This window comes from Mustela nigripes, chromosome 3 (assembly GCF_022355385.1).
Source record: "Mustela nigripes isolate SB6536 chromosome 3, MUSNIG.SB6536, whole genome shotgun sequence".
In the NCBI taxonomy this organism is placed as follows: domain Eukaryota; kingdom Metazoa; phylum Chordata; class Mammalia; order Carnivora; family Mustelidae; genus Mustela; species Mustela nigripes.
Genome location: NC_081559.1, coordinates 76,469,249 through 76,495,496, shown reverse-complemented (window position 1 = coordinate 76,495,496; position 26,248 = coordinate 76,469,249). Strand labels below are relative to the sequence as shown.

Sequence of the window (26,248 nt, the reverse complement as noted above, 5' to 3'; positions counted from 1 at the left end):
AAAAAAAAAAAAATACGGGCTCAGTTCTGCAACTATAAAAGCAGATCTCATGTGGGTAGTGGGAGGCACTTTGTTTTGGGAAACTGGATCAGGCCTTTCATTTTATTCTGCCAGAAACAATAGCCCAGAGTCCAATAACTGAGGGTTTTGCAGGGGAGGGGAATGGGGAGGTTCACCAGGGTGAGCCTGGTGGTGGGTATTAAGGAGGGCACGTATTGCATGGAGCACTGGGTGTGGTGCGTAAACAATGAATTCTGGAACACTGAAAAAATAAAATTAAATTAAAAAAAAAAAAAGAAAGAAACAAGAGCCCAATTGGGTTTCCAGCTAAGAAGGCCAGCATCTAATTGTAAAAAGATTTTAAAGTTACCACTGCCTGTGTTATGTGGAGAATAGAAGAGCAAAGGTAGGCTAGGGAGATAAGTTTGGAGGTATTTCCTGTGGTCCAAGACATGATTATTTACATTTAGAGTATTTAATTTTTTGTCAGTGATCGTTATTCCCAGAGATATCATTTAATATTATTAATTTTTATTGTTATTCCTTTGAATTCAACATTTTCCTTCTCAAAGTTGATTCTGTTGCTATTTCGATGTGATTTTTTTCTACTATTTTTTTTCTTTAACATCTTTATTATTCTAATAATTTATTCGTTTAATATTTTATAAATTTCTGTACAATAACTACTCAGAATCATCATAATTGAATGTTTTTATAGAAATGTTTTAACAAATGCTATAGTATCATATGGATTGTAGAATTTAACAGATCCAACATTGTTTCTAAAAAGCTACAAAGGATACATTTGGTAGTAGAAAGTTGATGACAAGTTACCATAAATTAAAATATGAATAGATTTTTAGAGATTTGTAGGCTTTCTGTTTGCATACCTATTTATTTCTTAAAGTAACTTTAGTTACCATAAATGCAATAATTTTAAAATTTTGGTAAGGAAGATTCATAAATAAATAATTTCCCTTATGCACTATTTTGCCTAGCTTATTAATACATTATTAGTTGATTATTGATAATATCTAGCATCTCATATGCAAAGTACAATATGCTAAATTTTATAGATTTCATAAAACTTTCATCTCATTTTTCCTGGTTAAAATGAATATTTTGGTTCAGTTGCTATTGTAATATGGGTCTCTTCATAATTTCAGAGAAAAAAATGTAATTGAGAATAGCTTAGGGGTGCCTGGGTGGCTCAGTTGGCTGTGTCTCCTGCCACTCAGGTCATGTTCCTGGAGTTCTAGAATAGATGGAGACCCCCATCAGGTTCCCTGCTCAGTGGGAAGTCTGTTTCTCCCTCTGCCCCTCACCCCACTCATGCTCTCTTGCATGCATGCTCTCTCTTCTCTCTCAAGTAAATAAATGAAATCTTTTTAAAAGACACAATTTTATTAACTATTTTTAGCTTCTATTCCTTTAATATTTGGGTAAAAGTGTTCTAAGCAAGCTATCTAATATCATCAATAGTAATTAAAATATGGATTTCTCACAGTGCCCATCTAAAAATCCAGTTGAATTTCAGCAAGCTCCTCTAATATGTGGCTGTTTTAAAAACAAATTACTCAATCACAGAAACTTTAGGTTAAATATCTTTGACACAAGATTATAATTCAACTTTACCCCACACATTTTACTTATTTTACTTAGCTTATTCTATTGGCCATGCCATAGAATGAAAGTAAAATATGATTTCCAGTGTAAGTGACCTTTTTCTCTATCTGTACTGAGCAAGCTATGACCTATAGAGCATGCAAGCCTTTCCTGCTTAGTGTGCAAATATTCATGCACGTCACTGAATAGCTCAGATTAAAATGTGATTAAAATTTCAATAGTACCAATAGCTCTGTCTACAATGCATTGTAGAGTCAGGGTTTCAAAAGCTGAAATGAAGAATCCCCACCTACTTCGGCATCTCGTTTTCTCTGGGGTTCTTATGACAGAAGTTTGGCACAGTGAAGTGGTCCTTGTGTCAGCTGTAGGAGTGGGAGCTCTTGGGGTTGAATCTTTTCTCTTCCATCTACCAGTTACCTGTGTGACTGGGTAAAACTCAGTCTCCTCTGGTGTGAAATAATAATACCTCCTCATATAAAAGAACCTACCACACTGCTTGGACTGAATAAATCCTGAATACATATTGGTGATTTTAATAATAGCAAATACTGCATTTAAAATTATTTTTTTAAGTTGATCAGGTTCCTTTCAGATAGACAGTAATTAGGAATTATGAGTAGTAGACAGTTGTGGTTGTGCATGGGGGAATATCCAGTTCTTGAAGGGGAGATGTTAAACAGCATCATTCACAGAGCACTCTCCCGGCAACTTCCAAAAGCTGCGAGAGTTAAAGGATGAAATAATGTCAACGTTTGTGAGCTCTTTTACATTTAAAAAGTAGCATATTTTGTGCTTATATCCATAAAGAAAAATAAAATTTAGTAAGTAATATTAAGGAAATGTTTTACTTGAGAATCATCAAGAGCCAAATGAACCTTTCTTCTTTTGATGACTCCACAGGGATCTTCGGAACCTGGTGATTGAAATGGTTTTGTCTACAGACATGTCAGGTCACTTCCAGCAAATTAAAAATATAAGAAACAGTTTGCAGCAACCTGAAGGGTAGGTTATTTTTTTCCATCATGTTAAAGTTCCATAGGCTTAGACTCAGAAAAGACTGTAATTGGTGACTTTTTCTGATAATTTAAATATGTCCTTGGTTTGACAGGATTGACAAAGCCAAAACTATGTCCCTGATTCTCCATGCAGCAGACATCAGCCACCCAGCCAAATCCTGGCAGCTGCACCACCGCTGGACCATGGCCCTGATGGAGGAGTTTTTCCTACAGGTGCTTCTATGACAATATGTGCAAATACGGAAATAGTGTCTAGACGTATTGACATGCATCTTTGTAAATGCAGAATCCAGGACTTGTGACTATTATCAACTGGCCACAACACATTCTTGGGGTCTCAAGCAGAATTTATTAGTCTTTCAGATAAATATAATTCATAATCCTATGTAGTATAATATATGTTCTAAAGATAGGCAAGTCTTGGATCTCTGATGCTACTCCTAGGAAAGAAAGAAACAAATTAGCATCATTATCTGCTGTTCAAAGATAAAATATTAGAGTTGGGATAGCAAATATCTTTCATCATAAAATGGGAAAGGGGAGGTTGTATAGCACTGCTGTATACATCTTGTTGTTTAAAATTTAGTCATATATGCACAGTTGCAAGGGAGGCTGAGAAATGTAGTTTTTTTGTTTGGTTGACATGTGCCTAAGTTAAAACTAGATTGTTATATGAAAAAGCAAGGTTGGACATGGGGAATGGACGTGGTCTCTACCTCAAGGATACTTTAAAAAAAAAATAGTGTCCCTGTTTTTTTCCATTCCCACCTAAGGTACCACAATACAATTATGATGCTGATCACCCAGAGTTAGCAGCAGTTCCCAAAGTTAAAGACTCAGTCTTCCATTAGAATGGCTTCACTTCAAGATGCCAACCTCAGGTAGGGCCCTAGGACACCAGCCCTTCTGACCACTGGTTATAAATTCAGGGGTACCCATGACCCTTCTCAGGTTTGACAGTTTGTTATAGTAACTCAAAGAACTCAAGAAAGCACTACTCTTATGATTATGGTTTAATTATAAAAAATACTATAAGTAATAGCCAACTGACATTATACCTATTCTAAGACATATGACGACTGAATATATTACTATATTTGGAGGACTCTGCTTTCTGTCTCCCATTGTCAATGATTATGATATATGGTTTCACTTTAAAATAGCATTGTATAGTCCTAGAGAAACTTACTGAGTAGCATCTTCCAAATTTAAGTATTTTCACACTAGAAATAGTTTAAATATATTTTAATACATTTTGCGATTTAAAAAAAAACCCACAAATGCTAAAACCTATCCAGTTCTACAGGCAACTGTGTGCTATAGTCAAATAAAAATTATAATTTCATGCACTCAACCAAATATTAACCAGAAAATGGTAAATCTAAAGAGAACTTACAGATCTTTAAGAATGACCTTCTCATATTAGATACAAAAAAACCCCCAGAAGTATGAAGAGATATAAATGACTTTGCTCGGGTTTAAAAAATGTTTAATTATTTTAAATGATCATGAAAACACAATTGAAATTTTGTCAGATGCAGCTAAATCAATGCTTAGAGGAATCTTTATTTATTTTAATGCTTATATTAGAAAAAAACAAAAGTATATATCAGTCATCTGTGCTTCCACCTAAATAAGCTAGAATTAGGAAAATTAAACCTAGTTAATCAAAGGAAGTAACAAATATAAGGTTGATCAAAGGAAGTAACAAATATAAAAGCAGAAATCAATTAAATAGAAATAAGACAATAGCAAAAATTGACAAAGAAAACAGTTGGTACTTTGAAAAAATAATAAAATTATCAGCAAATTTAAAAAGAGTATAAAAAAAAGTTATAGGTAAAAGAGATGTTATCATTATAGACCCTACATATAGCAAATCATAAGAAATATTATCCACAATTTATGCCAATACATTTGACAACTTAGAAGAAATTGTCAAATTCTTTGAAAGATATAAATTACCAAAACAAACACACACAAAAATTATAATTTGTATATCCATGTACCTATTTTTAAACACTGAACTTGTAATTTAAACTCTTTCTATGAAAAAAAATTCAGACTTAGATGGTTTCAATTTTTCTCTTTCAGTTCTCAATTCAGTTGAGAGATGGTAAGTTCTCTCAAGCTTTCCAGAAAAAAATAATTCCAGTTTTAACACAGAGAAAGAGGGAAAATTATCAGTATAACCCTGACAAAACCTGACAAAGATTTTGCAAGTAAAGAAAATTACACACCCATATCTGTCATGAACCTAGGTGGAAAATTCCTTTAAATGTTAGCAAATCCAATCCAGCGATATAACAAAAGAGTACATATTATAACTTGAGTTGATTTAATATTAAAAAATCATTTAAAGTAATTTACTGTCCTAAAAGAAAAAAGAGTCCTACTGTCATATCAATAGATGCATAAAAGGCATTTGACAAAATTCAAAAGACATTAATTACAAAAACTTTCTGCAAACTAGAAATAAGGGACCTCTTTCAACATGGTAAAAAGTGTCTATAGCTTTCATAATATTTCCTGGTGAAATACTGAACACGTTCATACTAAGTTCAAGATATCTCCTCTTACCAATCCTTTCAACATGGCATTTGAATTTCTAGCCATTAAAATACATAGAAGAAAATTAAGTATAGATTGGATAGAAATAAAAAGAACTGTCTTTATTTGCAGAAACATAAGCTTCTACAAAGAAAATTTTAAGGAATCTTTAAAAAGCTACTGGAACTGATAAATAATTTCAACAAATTTGTAGGATCAATTGTAGTTCTGTATGCTGACATCAAACAACTTGGAAATAAAAATTTCAATACAATATGATTTATAATATCATAAAAATATACTTGGGAATATATTTAATTAAATACATATAAAATCTAAACACTGAGAACCACAGGAGATTGTTGAAAGAAGACTTTTAAAGACCTATCTATGGGGGCGCCTGGGTGGCTCGGTTGGTTGGGCCTCTGCCTTCGGCTCGGGTCATGGTCTCAGGGTCCTGGGATCGAGCCCTGCATCGGGCTCTCCACTCAGTGGGGAGCCTGCTTCCCCCTCTCTCTCTGCCTACTTGTGATCTCTCTCTCTGTCAAGTAAATAAATAAAATCTTTAAAAAATAAAAAGACCTATCTATGTAGATTGGAAGGTATACCACATTAATGGATTAACATGTTAAGATGTCAATTCTTCCAAAATTGATTAATATACTTAGGATAATTTTTATAAAAAATTGTAACAGAGGGAATGTGCTATGGTGAGTGCTGTGAAGAGTGTAAACCTGGCTATTCACAGAACTGTACCCCTGGGGCCAATAATACATTATATGTTAATAAAAATTCAAAATTAAAAAATAATTGTAACAGACTTCTTTGTAGCAGTTGAAAGAAAGCCGATCCTGAAATCAACATGGAAATGTAGGAATCTAAAAATGGCCAAAACAACTTTGAAAAAGACAGAAAATTGGAGTATTTATTCCTCCTTATCACATGACTTAGTAGAAAGCTAGAGTCATCAAAGTAGTGTGTTATTAACATGTAAACAGGCAAATAGATCAATAAAACAGAATAGTGATCCCATACTTATATGGTTGTTTGATTTTCTATAAAAACAACAAAACAGTTAAATGGAGAAAGGAAAGTTTGTAAATAACAATGAAATGATACTTACTAAATATATGGGAAAAAAGGAATCTTGTCCCTTATACAAATATTAATTCAAGTTTGACCCCAGCCTTATATAAAATCTGACTCTAAATGTTCTAGAGGAAAACTTAGAATATCTCTAACCTTGGGAGTAGTCAAATATTTCTTAGAGAGGACACAAGAAGTACTGCCTAAAAAAGAAAAAAAAATTGGTAAAGTGGACAAGAGCGAATTTTAAAGCGTTTTCTCTTCCTAAAATACCATTAAGGCAAGCCATAGAGTGAGAAAAATATTTGTACTACAAATATCTGTCCAAGAGCTTGTTCACAGATTATATAAGGAACTCCTACAAATCTTACAAATTTTTTTAATAAAAAAGTAAAATTTTTAAAAATTTAGTCTAATTTGATCAGACACCTCATAAAAGAAAATACACAAATGAGTGATAAACACATACAAGTACTCTCGTTATCATTGGTTATCAAAGAATTGCATATTAAAGCATAATGAGATACCTCTACATCCCCATCATAATAGCTAGAATTAAAAGGACTGAAAATACTAAGCATTATTGAGGATGTGGAACAACTGGACCCCAGTTGGAAGTCCAGGAATTGCTGGTGGAAGTATAATCAGTGTCAGGCATTGCTAGCAGAAGTATAAATCATTACAACTCATCTGAAGATTACAATTCACTAAATTGAAACTTAATCTCCCCTCTGATGCAGCATGTCCACCCACAGATGTATAACTCAGAAAAATTGGTTCTTATGCCCACCAGATGTGGAGTAGTCATAATAATACTACTTATTACTTGTGATGGCACAATATTAGAAACAGTTCAATTTAACATCAGAAATAGAAATGGAATAGTCATACAGTGGAATACCATGCAACAATTAAAAATGAACTAATGATACAAACCAGGATAAATTTCAAAAAATAAATACTGTATGATTCCATTTATATGAAGTTCAAAATTAACAAATTTAATCTCTGGTGACTGAAATTTGAATAATGGGTGTCTATAGGAGGTGAGATTCACTGGAAAAAGCTAAGGGAACTTCTGGAGGTGATGGAAATGTTTTATATACTAATTGTTAATTATACAAATATGTTCATAATTTATGCTTTTAAGATTTGTGCATTAAGTTTTTCCTTGACTTAAAAAAGAATATGTCAGAATAAAGGTGCTTCATCAATAACTTGAGCTTTAAAAAAAGAACAGTGTTAAGAAAAGTCTCTAATAAACTCCAGAGACTTTTGAAGATTACTGATATCTAAATAGTATCATGACTTTTATTATCGCTGTCTTTTATTGATTTCAAACAAGACAAAGAATACCTTACAGAACCATGAGATTAATGAATTTAAGGAAATCAAGTCCAGGTGTTTTTGAAGTTCAATATATTCTTGATTTTTCTAGAAAGGTTACTAGTATTAATAATGAAGCTTCCAGCATGCACTGATTTTTGATATCTGAAATCCAGGTAGAGGGAAACTGTTTCATATGGCTATTGAGCAATTCTGTCATTCTCAGCACCTGATAAACAGTGACTCAGACATCTAAGTAGAGATTAAAATGCACACAACACAAAAGGTCAAGTCTTAGAATAGGTATAGCATCATGATATTTGGAATGTTTTTATGATCTGCATTTTTCAGACTGTGTTAGAATAAGAAAGGGTCAGGTTTGTGGGGGGTTTGTTTGTTTGTTTGTTTTTACAATATTCTTAATGGGCAATGATAGGCATTTTTATCATCCCAGAATGTTCAGAAATGACTTTTTTCAGTCTTTGCTTGAGTGACCTGAACGTAAAACACTTACAGCTCAAAGGAAAGTAAAGCATATATGTTAATATGGGCTATTATAAAATCAAATTGTCTCTACTAGCATTCCCCTCTTCCCTTCAACTCTGAAATTCCTTTCAGATCATAATAAGTTGATTTAGGACTTAAGCTTTTAATAATAGAATCTTATATTTCTCATCTCTGGACTTCTAAAAGTGACTTTCAAATCCCCTTCAGAAAGAAATATAGCAAAACAGACAAAGGTCAAAACAAGTGAGTTTGTACTACCAACAAACATGTTCACAAGCAAAACAAGCTTATCTTTATGAGACTTATGTTAACATATGACATTGCTGCGAATAGCTAAAATGTTTCGATACATTCAATTAACTAAATGAATCTCACAGGACTCTTGTTCGTTGTCATATCCCATACTGTAGCCCTTTGGAGGTGTGTGGATATGTGTGTACACATGTAAATATACACATATACATATATACATGTAGGTACATGTACATACATATATACACATGTGTGATTTACTGTTTCAGAGAAATGCAGAGGAATTTTGGGATGTGTTGACTTCTAAGTCACTTTCTTATTAATTTGTCCACTAAGTTTATTTTATCTAACAAAAGGGCTTAAATCAATATTAAGAATTTTTAAAACATGTATTTCTGGAAGACAAACTAAGGTAGACCAAACTATCTCTACCATCCTTTAAAATTCATCAATGTCACCCCAACTCTTGACATAGCTACTTTTTTTTTTTTTAGAATTCTCAAATGTTTTTTAATAAGGTAATATGAAAGTCTTAGAGTCATTATAGCTTATAGCATTTTCCAAACTTCTTTGGCATGGAATTTTTTTTTTTTAGGTTTCTTTTTTTTTTTTAATTTTTTCAATTTATTTATTTTCAGAAAAACAGTATTCATTATTTTTTCACCACACCCAGTGCTCCATGCAATCTGTGCCCTCTATAATACCCACCACCTGCATAGCTACTTTTAAGTGTACCTTCTAAATCCATAAGAAACTGTAGCCTGAGACAATCAGAATTGTATCTAGATTTTGCAGCCATGAGAAACCTATTTCCATCTTCAGTAAGCAACTGACGACAAAGCAGGTCCTCATCTCCAAAGCATGTTTCACAGCATGATTGTGATATTCGTCAATAGAGCTAATGTCCTCTCCTCAAGTGCTGATACAGATCAACACAGGTGCCTCTGCCCTCTGACTGTAATGTGTGAATTCGGGAGATGCTCCTTTCATTTCAAGTATGACTGATGTGACAGAGATCAGAGGTAGAGGGACTGGCCCAGGAAAAAGCATTAGTACAGGAAAACAGGTTTTTGCTTTTTATTCTCTCCTTAAACAAACATATTAGTTTGGCAAGATAATAAGGAATTACTACAAATAAAGTTAGAAGAACTACTTCCTGCCATTAAAATTTGCTCATGCGTCATACTATATGAACCCAATAACTAAGTGAATTTTCTCTTTTTCAACTGGTTGTTTTGTGACACATTTTAAAAAATGATATTTATGTAAAATCTCCATTTACCAATAAGTATTACCTTGTCAAACAAATGACTGGGAATGCAATTTTTTGGAGAGGGAAGGAAAAATAATTATTTTATTTATTTTAAATCGTATATCGTCAGGCCCCTTATGTTCTTCAGCATTGCTGAAGTGTGTCATTTCAAAATAGATTGTATTTCCCACAGTAATAAAAATGTACTTAGTTAGTGCATTCTCAGCCAAGGATCTTGGGATCAAAAATTCAGACACAACCAAAAAAAATTCTTCACTATAAAGAACACTTGCTATGAGCCAGGATAATAACTTGAAATGTAAAAATCAAATCTCATAGTTTTAAGAGACATGCAAGTATTATACGAGAGGTACTAATGTTCTACAAAATATAACTCACAAAATACATTTATACCATATCATAAATTTTGTTGAAAGTAAATATGTTAGCTGTAATAATTATTAAATTTTTATTAAATTTATTAAATTTTTAGACAGCTTTGGTGGCTTTCTAGAATTTAGAAGGATCATTTTTAGAAGGAAAGAAGATAATTAGGTGGCTTAAATCCCTTAAGTAAGTTGTCCCAAGAGGGCTAAACTATTGCTTCTTCTCCTCTCCTCTATTAAATTCCCCTATAGAATTAGTGATCCCTAGAATTCACCCTTGACCTTAGAGTGGACCCCAGGTCTACGGCCAGGAGCTTCCTGTATGTTTATTGGTGGTATGGCTTCTGTGATTAAAATTTAGGTTTCAATGCAAAAGGTTTCTCAGGATTTCTATACTTTACCCTTTTCTATCTCCTTCAATTCTGGAAAGCTATAGAAATTGCCTTGGCTTCAGATAAAATGCAGAAAAGAAAAAAAGGTGCCAGTAAGTCATGGAGTTGACATCCTATTGACAGTGATCAGAGCATTTCACACTGTTAGGAAAGCATAAAAATAATTATTGGTCTTTGTTGCGGCCTTTCAGAGAAGAAATCTCAACAACCTCCAAGGGAATTGCCAAGACAGGCAGGAGCCCGAGCACTGCAGGCTGCCTGGGGTTTCCATGTTGCTGGGGTCACTTTCTCTCCTTCCCTAACTGCAGACTCATCCCCAAGAAGAGATGCAGGGATCCAGGAGCAGCATCGAGTGGCCTTGATTAATTTATTGTTTGGTGTCCTTAGGGCCCTATATTTTTTCTCCAATCACTGTAAAAGTCAATGTACCAAAATCTATTATATGCAGTATTTTACTTATTTTTTTGAAAGTACATTTTTGGCCTCCTGAAGGCAATGCCCTCAAATGAAAGTACATCTTCCAGGAAAAACTAGTTGACTTTTGCAGTGCCTATTGCCTTGACCCCAGATTTCATCTTGATGGAAAGTAAATGTTCCCTATTCAGGGATACAAAGAGGAAAATTACAAAGTTTGTCAAATTTATACTCAGGGAATCCAACTTTCTCTTTACATATCTTTCCCTCTCCTTTACATATCTTACCCCCCTCCTTGTCCTATTTTGTTTATGGTGCCTTCTGAGTCTGGCTATAAGGCCCCCTACTAATCCTGCACTCATGGCCTTTAATTCACCCTACAGAATAACATTTTAAATATTTATAAATAAATTAAATAATTAATGTGCTTTAGCATTCAGTGTGCTTTAGCAGTGGAAATTTAATATCCCGATTCCATTGTGGAATATAAGAAGCAAATAGAATATAAAATTTTCACTCCAAATATAGGAAGGTGAATCCTACATATATCTGTCAAATGCCTAAGTCCTATATGAGAATGTTGCCATCTAGCCTTCTATAAAATTTAGCTCATGGAAGGTGATTCATCACAATGTCTTCTTCAGGCCCAAATTATCATTTTTAGAACAAAGGACCTCTGTCATATAGTATAAAAATATAGCTATTAAATACAAAACAGCAGCCCCCTGATCAGTAAAGCCAATCAGTTGTACCCACATAGATCACATAAGTATCTCCAGTATCACATTTCGCACCAAGTCCATGAGGAGATTTATTTCTATTTTAACACTAAAATATTTATATTTTAACATAAACAGCGATGTTATTCTTGTACCTTATTCTCAATATGCTAAAAATCAAATCCATAATAGTTTTCAAATCCAGCCCTCATTCATATTGTCTCACTTCTCTTTGTGGCACCAAAGACTCCTATTCGTTCAGGTGTGAAGCCAAGAGTCATCTTCGATTCACTTCTCATCATCCCCCACACTGCTGACAAATCAATCTTCCAAAGCAGAATTCCTGTCAGGTCCATTCCCTGCTAGAAAACGGAGGGTGGGGGGTGGCAGGAAATGCCTCTCTGCCACATGCTCGATTCAACCAATCCTTTTTCCTGAGGTTTAACACCATCCATTAGACATCATAAATACCTCACAGCTCTGTATCTTTGCTATGATGAAGTATGGTTCTTTTTTTAAAATTTTGGTCCCGGTAGATTTAACATACAATGTTATATTATCTTCAGGTGTACAATATAGTGATTCAACAATTCTGTGCAGAACTCACTCCTCATCATGGGTAGTGTACTCTCAATCCACTTCACCTATATGAAGTATGGTTCTTATATGCTAATATTTGATGACTATTTTCCAAGTATTAGGCTTCACATAACTTAGATAACTGGACGATAATCCTACTAGACAGATACTAGGATATCTTCATTCCTGATAGGAGTTAACCACAATTACCAAGTGAGGTAACATATGAGGAGAATTCATTTTCGCAAGGGTTGTGATACATCTGAAGTAACAGAGAGAAACCGTCGGACAGCAGGGACTCAAATGTATATCTTGTAGTTCCAATGCTGATGGCACTAATAATTCCTTGTCCTCTTTCCCTTAAGCTGGATGTTAATATTAATTCCAAATGGAATGGGTGTTGTTATCCTCTAAGGAAGGAGCACAGCTGCTGAAGGAGGTCATGGAAATTCTACTCCCTATTTTCTCTAAGTCATGCCATAATAAAATATAGCCATTTGCAACTACTTTGCCTACTTCTCTGCTGACCATATCTAGATTTTCCTCCAAACAATTCTGATTTCAAACTTTCTGCTCCTTATAATCAGAGGAATGGTTTAGAGGAAGTGCACCAGACAACATTGTCAATGAAAAATTGTAAAACCCATAAAACATACCGACGCGATGTTGTAAAGATCATGAGGAAAGTGGTTCAAGGACACAGAGCGAGTGGGAACTTGGAATTCCTCAGACTAGCATGCCATTGTTATGTGGGCTCCACAGCAAAGCAAAAGTGAAGGCCCCTCCCTTTTGTCTTCTGATTTCAGAACCTGACCGTGTGTCCTAAATTGTGATCTTACACAAAGCCAGTGGAGTCCATGAAGATATACAGCCAATAGCTTAGGAGAAAATAGAGTCTGAGGCATTCTTTCAAATACCAGAAAATTGATGTGAAGAGAAACAAGTGGAAGTAGCTTTCTTTTGTAAGCACATACCCTTGAATGCTTAGGAAAGAACCTATGTTTGATGTTTGATAAATCTTGTGAAGAGAACGTTTTGCCCAGAGCAGCCACCTTTATTTTAGGAGATGAAAACTGAATCAGTTCTTGTGATGTTGAACCCACACATAAATGGAACTCTTTAATATATGTGCTCAATTAACCTACCATAGGTAAGATCAAATAATAAAAATCATTGACATTTCAATTTTCTGAGAATATAATAAAATAAAATGACGCACACGGAATGTAAGAATGTTGAAGATACTCTTCACTATTTGCTGTGGAAGATTCAATTAAAATTGGTTAATTAATAGAAAGACGTTTCAAACTGTTTATATACTTTTAATTTCAAAAAGCGGTACAATCATGAAGATCTGTGATGTACTTGGCCTGGGGGGAGAAAAAAGCATGAAAAAAAGCATGAAAATCCACGAGCTTGATTGTTAATTAAATGCCAAATAACACACAGAGATGACTATTTTCTGGCAAGTGCGGTAATTTCCAAAGAGCAAAGGTTTGTCTCTTCACAGTAACAGGGTTGTGATGCCAAAGCAGCGTCTCCATGTGCTGAAAATGCCCATTTTTTCCCCTTCAGCAACATATTATGTGCTCAAAAGGAGACTGAGTAAAATTACATCAACTTGCACTATCCCTTTGCTTTTATAAAAATTAAATAAAAACACAGTGCCAATTACAATAAAGCTATGGCTTTTTTTAGACTTTTTATCTAGACTGCTCATTATCTAAGCATCTCCAACCCAAGTCTGTACTAATGAGCTTTTCTTTGACAGGGAGATAAAGAAGCTGAATTAGGACTTCCATTTTCCCCACTTTGTGATCGGAAATCAACGATGGTGGCCCAGTCACAAATAGGTACTGCTTAAGAATAATGGTTATGGAGGGTGGGTGTGTGCGAGCCAGTTTTCAAATGATAAACCATGTTGTCAAAAGGGCAACAACCATGAAAACCTCACTTCTTATTCATAATAAAGTTGATCTTTAGACGGATCTGTATGGTGCTAAATGATAAGAGTTCTGAAAAAGGTCTCACAAAACGAATTCAGTCAAGCAATATTAGTAAATGTAATTGTTACTTGATTTGTAACCCTTTTACAAATAATGGACTTTCTTCTTGTGTAAGAGACAACATTTTTTGTGTTTTGTTTCTGACGATTGTAATCTGTAATTTAATCCTTTGTGTGTAGGACAATTCAATGAAAATATCAGTATATCTGTTGTTATCACTAAGTTTGCAACATATATTTAAAATAGTAGCTTATATTCCTTCAGGAAAAAAAAAAAATTCTTTTGATATAAGTAGATTACCCAGCAAGTTCAGCCCATTCTTAAAACTATGTAGCTATGATGCCTGGTCCAAATATTTGTAATAGTTATTCCCAGAGTCAGCATCTTCATCACTGAACTGTAAGATTAATAAACATAAGGATTGCCTCCTAACCTCTCTAGCTGCTTCAGCACCAAGTCCTACAGAGCCCCCGTCAACTGTCAGAAACCTTCTTGCTCTGACCTTTGCCCCTTCCCATCCAAATTCCAAAAGCTATTTTTCTAGCTTAACACAGGTGCCTACCATTGTTTAGCAGGTGTGAGGGCGGCAGGCTAAGCCCCTCCTCAGGCAAGCTGGAAAGAAAGGAGGTTTCTGAGGCTTGTTGCTAGAATATAAATTGCTACCCTGTTAGTGGAGGTGACACATCATTTGCAAGTCTCCATATCCCAGGCATTTAAAACCACAGACAGAACTGGAAGTAGCACACTGGTGGCCAATTAACATTGCTTTGAGTCGAAGGCATCAATCAAAACATAAAACTATTGAAGTTTTCTTGAGTTAAAAATGCGCCTTAGCGGTGCCTGGGGGGCTTGGTTTTGGCTGGGGCCATGATTTCAGGGTTGTGAGACTGAGCCCCTATGGACTCCAGCCCGGTGGAGCCTGCTTGGGATTCTGTTTCTCCCTCTGCCCCTCCCCCACCTTCTCTCCCTCTTTAAAAAAAAAAGGCACCTTAATACATAATATTACTAATCCAATTACTTGAAATGTGAATTATTGGTATCTGATGGGTAGATATTTCTGGGCACAGTATCACTTAAAAAGCCTCCCTCCAGTTTCCTCTTATATTCAGATGACCATCCATAGCTCGCAGGTGTGTGTGAGGCCACAAGCTCGATTTCCAGTGGCCCACCTCTCCAGGGACGCGTAATGAGTATGTGTATACAGAGTGTACAATAGGTTGTCTCCTCCTCCATCTAAACACTAGGGGGGTAGGGCTCCCTGGAGGACAGTGCCCCCTTCTCTCTGTATGTCATGTTCTATCTTGATGAGTACTTTAAATTTAAAGTCTTTATTCATCCTGACAACTCAAGGTGGTGGGAATAATGCTGTCTTCCAGAGATGTTACTGTTCTCTTCACTGATTTGACAGAACACGCCCACATGCTGTGAACTAACACTTTACATCCAGAGAATAACAAACAGCAATCTGAAATATTAACACACTGGGAGAAAGCTCTGACAGAGGGGAAAAAGCAGTTGCCTTCCTGTGGCCTGAGAAAAAAACTTCAATTATTTTGTTTATTTGGAGCTTAGGTATTATTTTTTTGTTGATGAATAATAAATTCAACAAGCAAGTGGAGATCTTTCAGAAAAGTAATGATCCCTCTCACTGAGAGGAAATTATATTCACTCTGGTTAGAATTGAATTCTTAACAAGAGAATAAAACTGAGTATTAAATAGGAAAGCCGATATACACGAGTTATCAGGCTTAAAACTATCACTTCCACTATTGGGAGATTATTTTTTTAGAGCTATAGAACTATTATACTATCTCTACCAGGTGCTTCAGACTCTTCATTATTACAGATTTTAGAATTCAAGATATGTAATATTTCAAACTATCTTTTGTTTGTTTTTATAGGTTTCATTGATTTCATAGTAGAGCCAACATTTTCTCTTCTGACAGACTCAACAGAGAAAATTATTACTCCTCTTATAGAGGAAGCCTCAAAAACAGACACTTCTTCCTATGGGGCAAGCAGGTTTGATATTTTCTCCTTTATTGCATCTTTTTTTTTTTTTTTTAATCTTTGTGCTGTTTAATAACCTTTCACTTAAGATTATCCTACTATGTTTTACAGAAGGGCAGGCCATCTTTAAAGAATTGTTAGGTAGTATTGCCACCTAGTGGCTAGATATGATATTGCATCTGCCTTTGAAATTACTTGATGTCCGCTACAAAATACATAAAACTACTAAGGAGTATTAGAGTATTCAATACGCAGGAGAATGAAAATATCTCAATTTTCATGCAAATTTATGTATTATGCCTTGAATATTAACATATATAGTTGTGTCAGTTTGCTTACAAGCAAATCCGTTACAACCCACTTGTGCATCTGGGGAGATGCCTATACCGAAAGAAGGCTTATAGCTGATGTGGGTACAACAGCTGCGTCTAACATGTAACAGTAACATCCATTATATATACAATCACTTACAGGATTTCAAGGTGAGCATTTTTCACAGATAAATTTGTTAAGGCATATTATTTAAAGCTTCCAGTTGCAAACTAATCATGCTAAATTCTTACCCATCTGAGCATGCAACTTTGCTAATGGCACATCAGCAGGTTCCCTACATGTTGCCCCAGTGAGGGCACTGAGGAAATGTTCTACCTGAGAAAGATTCAGATTAACCCCCCTCAGGGCTCCAGAATCGTGCCCCTTTAAGTAATGTTGACCAGTGGACTCTCCACTGAGTCAGCTCACCTCAAGCTTCCACTATTCTAACCAGGGCCTCACCACCCCATGCTGCTCTGGGGGTCCTTGACCCACCCAGGGACTTCCAGCCAGAGTCCCGGCCCTCTCCATGAGAGGAAAAAGGAGGGACGTGAGCATCTCTGATGCATGCTCCACACTGGGCCTGAACACCTGCCATTCTGTGTCTGCAGTTGTTTTTGTAAAGTGTTCCAGGCTTTGCTCCCTCATTTCTTATCTTGATCTTGGTGTTTTCTGGGCTTTTTATTTTTTTTTTTTCTGGTTGTAATTATTAGCCTCAGCATCTTTATTTTGTTCACAGCGTTGATTTGTTTAGACGATCAAATATGAAAGGCACCATGAACGATGGAACCTATTCCCCAGACTACTCCCTTACAAGCGTGGACCTACAGAGCTTCAAAAACAACCTGGTGGACATCATCCAGCAGAACAAAGAACGGTGGAAAGAGTTAGCTGCCCAAGGTAGAATTGTTTTTCTTAACTTATCCTCTGGGGTTTTGGCTTTTTTTTCCTCTCCCTAGATTTCTTCTTTGATGAAACATGCAAGCCATCAGTGGTATGTGGAATTTGGCTAGCTTTTGATTATTGATAACGAATTTGGTTTATCTGGTAAAGAGATTCTGCTCTGTTTATGTCTCATGGGCTGCAGAAGTATGTGTCCGTGATGGCAGTGACCTGAATGTGAAGGAGGAGACAATAAAATGGTGACAAAACTTCATGTTCATTCCTAGAAGTGCATTGGAGCCTGTTTTAGGCTTTGCAGGTGGCTTTTGTGTTGCATTAGAAATGTAACACTCTGTGTCAGAGACTTGGGTGTGGTTTTTTTCAGTGTTACTAAGTTATTTCTTTTGGTGACTGTTCCACTCATGCATTGGAAAAAATCATTTGCAATCAGCCCTTAAAGGAAAACAGATGGGAAGCCAGCTAGCTTTAGCTGTTTCTGATATGTTTTCTGATTCAAATAAATGAGTCTATTTGGTTTATAAGGTATGTGAATTGGTATCAGTCATTATCTTTTGTGTAGGAAATTAGCTTTCTAATTCCAAATCTGGCCCCTTCCCTCCGCCCCCACGCTCCCTTCCATAGCCCTGTGTCTCTCCTGTGCACTACACCCTGCACAGTGGCCTCTGGCTGGTTCTTGAAATACCCCAGAGCATTTCCAATTATTATTTCTTCAGTCAGGGATTCTCCTCATAGCTCTCTGCAAGAATGATTCCTCCTAGGCTGGAAAATCCATTATTTATCTTTAACATGAAAAACAGCACCTAATTCACTTAATTTAATTTTCACATGACCTTATAAGGTTTATACTATTGCTATTCTCATTTTACATAAGGATGCTGAATCAGAAGACAGTTACATGATGTTGCCCCAAATCCCATAACTAGTAAGTGAAGAAGCTAGAATTCGCTCTTTCTCTCCAAATGCAGTGCTCAAAAGCCTTACGTTAGGTAACACCACAAAGAGGCCCTCCTTGACCACTACAAGTAATGTCCTCTGTCTTTTCTTTCCCAATAAGGGCCCAGTCTAGTGGCTTCAATGTGATCTAAAAAGTCCATAATCAATGATATTTATTTATTCCTTTTTAAAATTTATTATCTGTTTTCCACATGGGTAGTGTATGGTCCACAATAGTGCATGGTCTATTGTGTTTTCCAGTATATCCTCAGCTCCTATCACAGTATTGGGCATATAAGAGGCACTCGGTAAATATTTATAAAATGAAACAACTCCTTAATGGTGTTACATCGTTTCTTCCATCTCTGTTATTAGAAATAAAAGCAATACCATTCTTAGTCTTCATCTGACTCTGTAACTCACATTTTCCCATTAGTTTGATCTTAGTTGAAGAGAAGCAGTGTAGGTCTATACAACCACAAGGAGGGCCAGGTCCTGTAGTTAGACAGCCCCACCCCCTCAGCATGACCCTGTGCTTAATTAAATCCTCAACTATCATCATCTCAAAAATCTTTAAATTTTTTGAGCCAGGGGCCTCATTTTTTATTTTGCATGAGGTCCTGCGATTCTGTAGCTAGTCCTGGCCATTCCAGAGGGTCTCCGTAATACATTATTGTCAGTAGGTAAAGAACATAACACAATACAAGACCAGATGGCCATACTGAAATATTGTCAAACCCATCTAAGTGGAGACTTCAAAGGACTGGAATTACCCTTCTCTAGGGACAGATTATACCCAACATACTGACCCTGAAGCACTGTAAGATATAAGCTCTTGGAAAACAGAAACGTTATCTATCTCATTGTCATCATTTTCTCATAGAGAGCGTGTCCCTGGCATAGTGTAGGTGCTTTAAAATTATTTAGTCTTGAATGAATGAATAAATGAATATGTAAACTGCACTTTGAATGTATTTATTCAGAAAAGAAAACAAATAGATATTATATTTCCAGTGATGGAAGGAAGAGAGGAGGGAAGCAAAACTTCTGAAATCCCTCCTGTGTGCCAGGCATTTTACATGGATTATCAAATTTCCTCCTGAAACAACCTTCCTAACTAGAAATGATTACCCTCATTTTATACTCATGGAAATTAAGGATCGCACAGCTTCTGAGCGCTAGAGTCAAAATTGTTCTGATTTTTTACCCAATGCTTTTCCCACTGCACACTAGCACTTCCTATTAGACCTTTTCAAAAAATTCTGAAAAAATTGACTGGAAGTATTCATCTTCAGTGAACCCAAGAATTCAACTGACCAAAACACATTCTATTCCAAAAAAATTTTAACTAAAATAAATAACAAAAACCCCGAACATCAGCCTATCACCTAGAACCTATTTGTCATAAACCAGTGAAGGAAAACTGCCAGAATTGGCTTAGGGACTGTGATTCCTCCCTTCCTAATGAACTTTCTGGCACTGTGCTTTTTGAAGATTTTGTTGCCCAGGGACAATAAACTTCCGATATTTGTAAATTTCTCAATGTACGTTTCTAGAATTGAGGAATAATATCTGAGTCCTATCATTAGAAGAGGTAGAACCAAGATTTGAACACAGGCAGCCTGGCTTTAACAAATTAAAACCATAGATCATTTTGATAATATAATTTCCAAGGGGTGGTTGTGTAGAGTACACACATTTTGAATAAACAACTACTGCCAAATTTATTTTATTTATAACATTGTATGTTTGGTTTCTATTTCCAATGCAATGGTGAACTAGATAAACTTAGAGAAATATCTCATGGTAAAAACAACTAAAAGTGCAGGGCAAAATATCGCCTTTAAGAAACTGACAGAGATACTGCTTCTAGAACTATCTCCCTCTCTCCTTGCTTGTAACAAATGATAAAAAGTATATTGCTTTCAACAAAAAAAGGAAAGAAGGAAGGAAGGGGGGGTAGGGAGGGAGGGTGGAAAGCTGATTTGTTCAGAACATGTCCAAATAAAGATCAAACAAATTCAGAGAGATTAAGAAACTTTGGAGCTAGAATTTCTCTGGAAGGCATCTGTTTACCTTTGCTGGAGTCCTGGGTTTGCAGACTAAATTGGCCACCACACTGGGTTTACAGCAGAAATGCAAATTTGATTCTACATTTAAAAATTATGTTAATGCAACTTACCATATTAAGGATCAAAGGATAAAAACCTAAGCTCACAAAAGATACAGAAAGAATATTCAAGAAAATTCAGTATCTATTCATGATAGAAAATTATTAAAATTAAAGGAACCTTCTTAATCTACTATTTCCATTTTCCTACTTTTCTTGCCTTCATTTTTACTGCTTGAGATGTTTCTTTTTTCCATTGCAATTCATTCCCTTGATGGTTTGAAATATTTACTCTTTACTCCTTTCATTTTTATGATTAGAAAACTTTATATGCATAATCAATAGTAGATAATAGTGAATTTCACCCTTCCATGAAATAATACAAAACCTTAAAAAATTTTGTGTCTGATATTTTAAAAATCTTCTAAAATACAGACTTTATCGTTAATAATTAAAATTTAATATGTCCTTGAAATCCAAGAATATGAGGATAACTACATTTTTTTTTTTAAGATTTTCTTTATTTATTTGACAAAGAGAGAGCAAACATGGGCCGGGGGAAAGGAGAGGGAGAAGCAGACTCCCTGCTGAGCAAGGAGCCCAATGGGGGACCCGATACCAGGACCCTGGGTTCACCTGAGCTGAAGGCAGCCACTTAATGACTGAGCCACCCAGGTGCCTCAAGGACAACTGCTTTTTGACATCACTTTCAAAAATCAAGCTAGTCTAGGAAGACTTCACCAAGGTCTCCTGCAGTCCTGCATAGCTCCTAGTCAGCCAGAGATATGTAGAGAGGTATCTCAGACCTTCCACAGCTCTCCAGTTGCTGGGATTTTTCTGTGAAATGCTGCTTATCTACCAGTTACCAAAACTTGGACTGCAGGCTCAGGCTTGCAAAGCTGTGAGTCCCCCCCCCCCCTTTTTTTCTAAATTAAACCCACCTCTTTATATTGTAGAAACCAGAGGGTTTTGCCCTCTGCTCCTATAGCACTCTGAGCCTACCGCCTCTGGCAGCCAAACTGGTTTCTGCTGCCCTTCTCAGGTTGGGGTTGGTAGGGAGGTTGGGAGTAGCTCTGGTCGAAAAGGTCACAGCTTCCTGGGGCATCTGGGTGGCTCAGTTGGTTGAGCACCCAGCTCTCGGTTTCTGTCAGGTCATGATCTCAGGGTGCTTGCATCGAGCCCCACGTCAAGCTCCAAGCTCAGTTCAGCAGGGAGCCTGCTTCAGGATTCTCCCTCTCCTCAACCCACCCCCTGCTTGTACACTTTCTCTCTCTTTAAAATAAATAGATTTCTAAGAAAAAAATAAATAAAATAAAATAAATCACAGATTCCTGCTGTTGGTACCTTTTGCTCATATTAATCAGAAGACATGAGCAAAACATTCACTCTAGCACTGTTCTTGAAAACAACAGTAAAAATGGATGCATAAGCTGTAGTGTAATTATATTATGGAAAAGCATACAACTGTTAAGATAAATGAACTTTAGGTGTGAGTCCCAACAGGAAGAGAAGACACAAATAATATTGAGCAAAATACACAAGCTGCTTCAGTATAGCAAGATGCCATTTATAAAGATGATTTTTAAAAACCTATAAGATAACAAATAGAATATACTTAGCTTCATAGGTAGAACTGTTAAGAAGCATGTCTGTTTAGAGCGAGCCCCCAAATGGCAAATACCAATATTGTTCCTCCCACAAGGCAAAAGTGTTACTTTGGTAACCACTTGATGGTTTGGTTTGTGTTTAGACACAAATATTACAAACTGAACTAGATCCACAGAGTCCACCTTGATCAGAACAAAACCACAAATCAATCCCAGATCTGCTTTCTTTCCCATCTTCTCAAAGAAGATGTGTATTTGAGAAAAACAAGTTATGTCCCAAAATAGAATCCGGGTGTTGGGGATGGGTGGTCAGACTGAAATGGAATGCAGTATGTTTCTCATTGTACTGGGTATCTTTCTGATTTGTTTGACATTGATTCAAACCCCAAAATACTAGGGCTCAAAGGCAAGTAACAGGTGTGGAAAGAAGGCAGCATGGGATCCAAGGCACCATCAGATTTGCCCATTGTGCACAGTTGCAGCTGTGTAGAACCAGAAGGAAACCTAGTGCTAGCTTAAGGCAAGCTTGACATTTTAAAATATGCATTAAAATTGTCAAACACGTAAGTGTTTTCTAGTCTTTTGGGGGGGCTTATCTCCTACATAATTGGTCTAGAATCATAGGATACATGCAGTATGATATCTCTCATTTGAACTTTTTAAGACCTGCTTTGTCTTTAGTAGCTTGTAAGGCCCAGCAAAAAGGGAAACAAATTAGGGTTTTGGTTAGAACTACTTTGATATCAATTTGGAGAGAATTATCTTTAGGATTTCAAGTCTTCTTATTCATGTATATCTTATATATCTTCTTTCATGATTCTCAGAAAGTTTGCTTTTACTTCATAGTACTATAGTACATAGTACTATAATTGTGATGGAAAATACTTGTTATTATTAGATGCCTGGCATCACGTTAAGCACGTTTAACCATGTAAACAATATTTATCCTTAATAATAATTTATTTCAAAATGTTAAATATATCTTGTTGGATTTTCCATCACTGTTTTTTATTTTTTTGTTATTTTTGCAAACGGCTGTCTTTCACTGGTGTATAGAAATACAATTTTCTTTTGAATACTGATCTGCAAATAATGATAGTTTTTTATTTTCCCAAATTTATGCCTTTAATGATTGTTCTTCTTGAATCAACTGCATTAGCAAGTTTATCCATATTTGTCTGAATGGAAGTGGTGAGAGCATTTGGCTTGTCTCTAAATTTAAAAGGAAGGTGTTTCATGTTTTATCATTAAGTATGATATTTCTTAATTTTGTTTGATCTGCTCTTTATGAGGTTACATTTCCACCAATAATTTGTTAAGAAAATGTATTTTTTATGTTTTTAATCTCAAATTAGTTAACATGTAGTGTAGTATTGGTTTCAGAGAAAATGTATTTTACATGGAACATTTAGTTTTATTAGATGTCTTTTCTGTGGCTTTTAAAATAGTTCAGATAATATTTTTTGATTGGTTCATATAATGAATTATATTAATAGCTTATCTAATGTTGAATGACATTATATTCCTTTTTTAGACCCAACTAATTGTGATGTATTAACTTTTTAAAATTTATGTGTTACTTTTGCCGACTTAAAAAAATCTATATTAATGCACGAGATTAGCCTGCAGTTTTCCTTTCTCATACTTGTAGTTCTTGTGTTAAGGTTACACTAGCCTCAGAAAATGAGTTGGAGTTTTTAAGTTGTTGTTTTTTAAAGATTTTTTAAAAATTCATTTGAGAGAGAGAGAGCATAAGCAGTGGGGAACAGCAGACAGAGGGAGGGGGAGAAGCAGGTGCCTCGCTGAGCAGGGAGCCTGATGTGGGGCTCGATCCCAGGACCCTGGAATCCTGACCTGAGCTGAATGTACACTTAAGCATCTGAGCCACCCAGGTGCCCCAGAGTTTTTGAATCCTTGAGAGTTTGTGAGCCTTAAGTTGGCATTGAATGTTCGGCAGAATTTATTTTTAAAAAACCGTGCGAGCCTACTGTTTTCTCTGTGGGATAATTTTCATCTGTGATTCAAGTTTTTTGATAGGTACAGAGAACTTATTAAGTTGTTTACCTTTTAGGTTTTTTAAAAAATATGTTGTGAAATATACCACAAAAGAACATCCAAAAACATATATATACTATTTGTAGGTAAATAATACAGTATTCATAATGGACAATCCTTGCAGTGGCCTACAAGCAATAACATGCTGGCAAGGTAACAACTGGCTCAAAAAAACTGTATACCACACATATACACAGGATTCTCATGCTTTTTACTGATAGAAAGGGTGTGTAGCACATAATTTAAAAGTAATAAAATATATCGTATTCGTTGTGGCTTATGTATAGGTAATTGGTCCTCACAGAATGCTTTCACTGATTTTTGCTGAACCCTGTGTCTTTGGTCCACTTACGATTGCAACTGACAAATGTAAGTTGTGCACATATGAACACTGATATTTTCATTTACATCAAGGAATAAGATGAAAATATAAAAAACATAGGTCATAACTTAGAAAACATAGGAGGCATATGTCAACTTCACTTGTTTATCAAAAGTGCAAATGACTTCTTAGTTGTTTGATTGGATAATGGTTTTTAAATACTGGGGAAAATTTTTCCTCAAATTTCTGTGCTATTTACAATGTAACAGTTATAGACCTGGCACACTTTTAAATTTAATCTCTATTTTTTTTTATCGTTATCTCTACCACTCCACAGCAGTGAAACAATAAATGAAGCCCTGATTCATAAAGTTTATTAACATCCATGGTGCAAATATTCCCACCAGGTCTTGTTTCAGTCTATCAGTATGAAGTCTCTGTCCATGGGAGCTGGGAAGAGATGTGTATATAAGATATTTGCATCAAACAGATTTGGTATATCTTATTAACCTCAAGACCTAGATAATGAAAAAGGACTGAAAATAATTAGGAAATGATTTTTAAATATTTATCACCTTTTTTTTAAATAAAATTTTTAATTGGCATTTTCTATAATTTTATTTTTAAGAATGACTAGATTTAACAATTCCATAATTATTTCTCTTTCTTTTTTTTGTTTCTTAGCTGTTACTCCTATTTGTGTAACTGTAAACAATACAGTTTAGTTTTGCATGCTTTTGTGTAAATGATACCACGCAGGACACATTCTTTAATGAATTTCTTTCCACTCAATGCCATGTTTTCTGAGCTTTATCCATGTTGAGGCAAATCGCTATTATCTGTCTCAGCAGGGGATTTTTGGATCTTGATAAAAAACACAAGACAGAAAAATGTATCTGTATCTGTTGTACAGATTTTTTTTAATATTAAGCAGTTAGGTCTTTTAAATAATATATTTATAATATATATCCATTTCTTAACCCATAAATCAGGTGCACAAGTAACGTAAGTTCTATTATTTTTCTGTGACAAAACATAGTGTCTAGCTGAAGGCCCCATGCTACATGCTTGAAGAAAACAGAAGCTTGTCATTCACATGTTTTAACTGAAGCCGAGGAAACCTATTCCACTTAGGGTTCTTGACCTCCTTTTTTCTTCTTTTTTAGATGCCACTGAAGTTCCTAATGGGATAACACCTTGCTTGACTTGTGTTCTTTCTCTCTCGTCTCTCTAGATATACCTTGTCCCATCTGCTTCTCACTCTTCCCACCCCTGCCTGCCTCTGACAGTTGGCCCCTGTTTCAGCAAACCTTTGCCATCCCCCTTTGGCTTGGTCTCTTATTCTCCTTTTCTCCTAATACTTCTGAGACCCGATTGTTAAGCATCACACCCAAACGAGCGACGTAGCAGGACTTGCCCTCTCAAATGCCTACATCACTATGTGGTTTCTCTTTGCACTTTTTTTGTTTAAGATCTTATTTATTTATCTGACAGACAGAGATCATAAGCAGGCAGAGAGGCAGGCAGAGACGGAGAGAGGGGGAAGCAGGCTCCCCGCTGAGCAGAGAGCCTGACACGGGGCTCCATCCCAGGATCCCGAGATCATGACCTGAGCCAAAGGTGGAGACTTTAACCCACTGAGCCACCCAGGTGCCCCTCTCTTTGCACTTTTATCCTGTAGATCTGTATTAGAGTTCTGGACTCACCTTTTTTTTTTTTTTTTTTTTTTTTTTTTTTGCCAGGAATCCCTATCAGTCCCTAACAATGCTCCTAACAATTCTACATCTGCTGTTTAGGGAAAATAAAAATAAATTGGTTTTAGACAACAAAAACATGTCCATATTATTTTGTAATGAATTACTTTAAAAGACAATGTTTTTTATTA

The 26,248-nt window shown here is 35.7% G+C and overlaps 1 protein-coding gene across 2 annotated transcripts in view; it reads left to right on the top strand.

Annotated features, from left to right (window-relative positions):
• PDE1A (phosphodiesterase 1A) overlaps window positions 1-26,248 on the top strand; it is a 351,047-nt gene that overhangs the window by 307,246 nt on the left and 17,553 nt on the right. For both annotated transcript variants that reach the window (XM_059394291.1, XM_059394292.1), the window contains 5 exons: window positions 2,527-2,628; window positions 2,735-2,855; window positions 13,877-13,958; window positions 16,013-16,133; window positions 17,173-17,333. In XM_059394291.1, coding sequence (XP_059250274.1) covers window positions 2,527-2,628; window positions 2,735-2,855; window positions 13,877-13,958; window positions 16,013-16,133; window positions 17,173-17,333 — 587 coding nt within the window. The remainder of the gene's footprint in view (window positions 1-2,526; window positions 2,629-2,734; window positions 2,856-13,876; window positions 13,959-16,012; window positions 16,134-17,172; window positions 17,334-26,248) is intronic.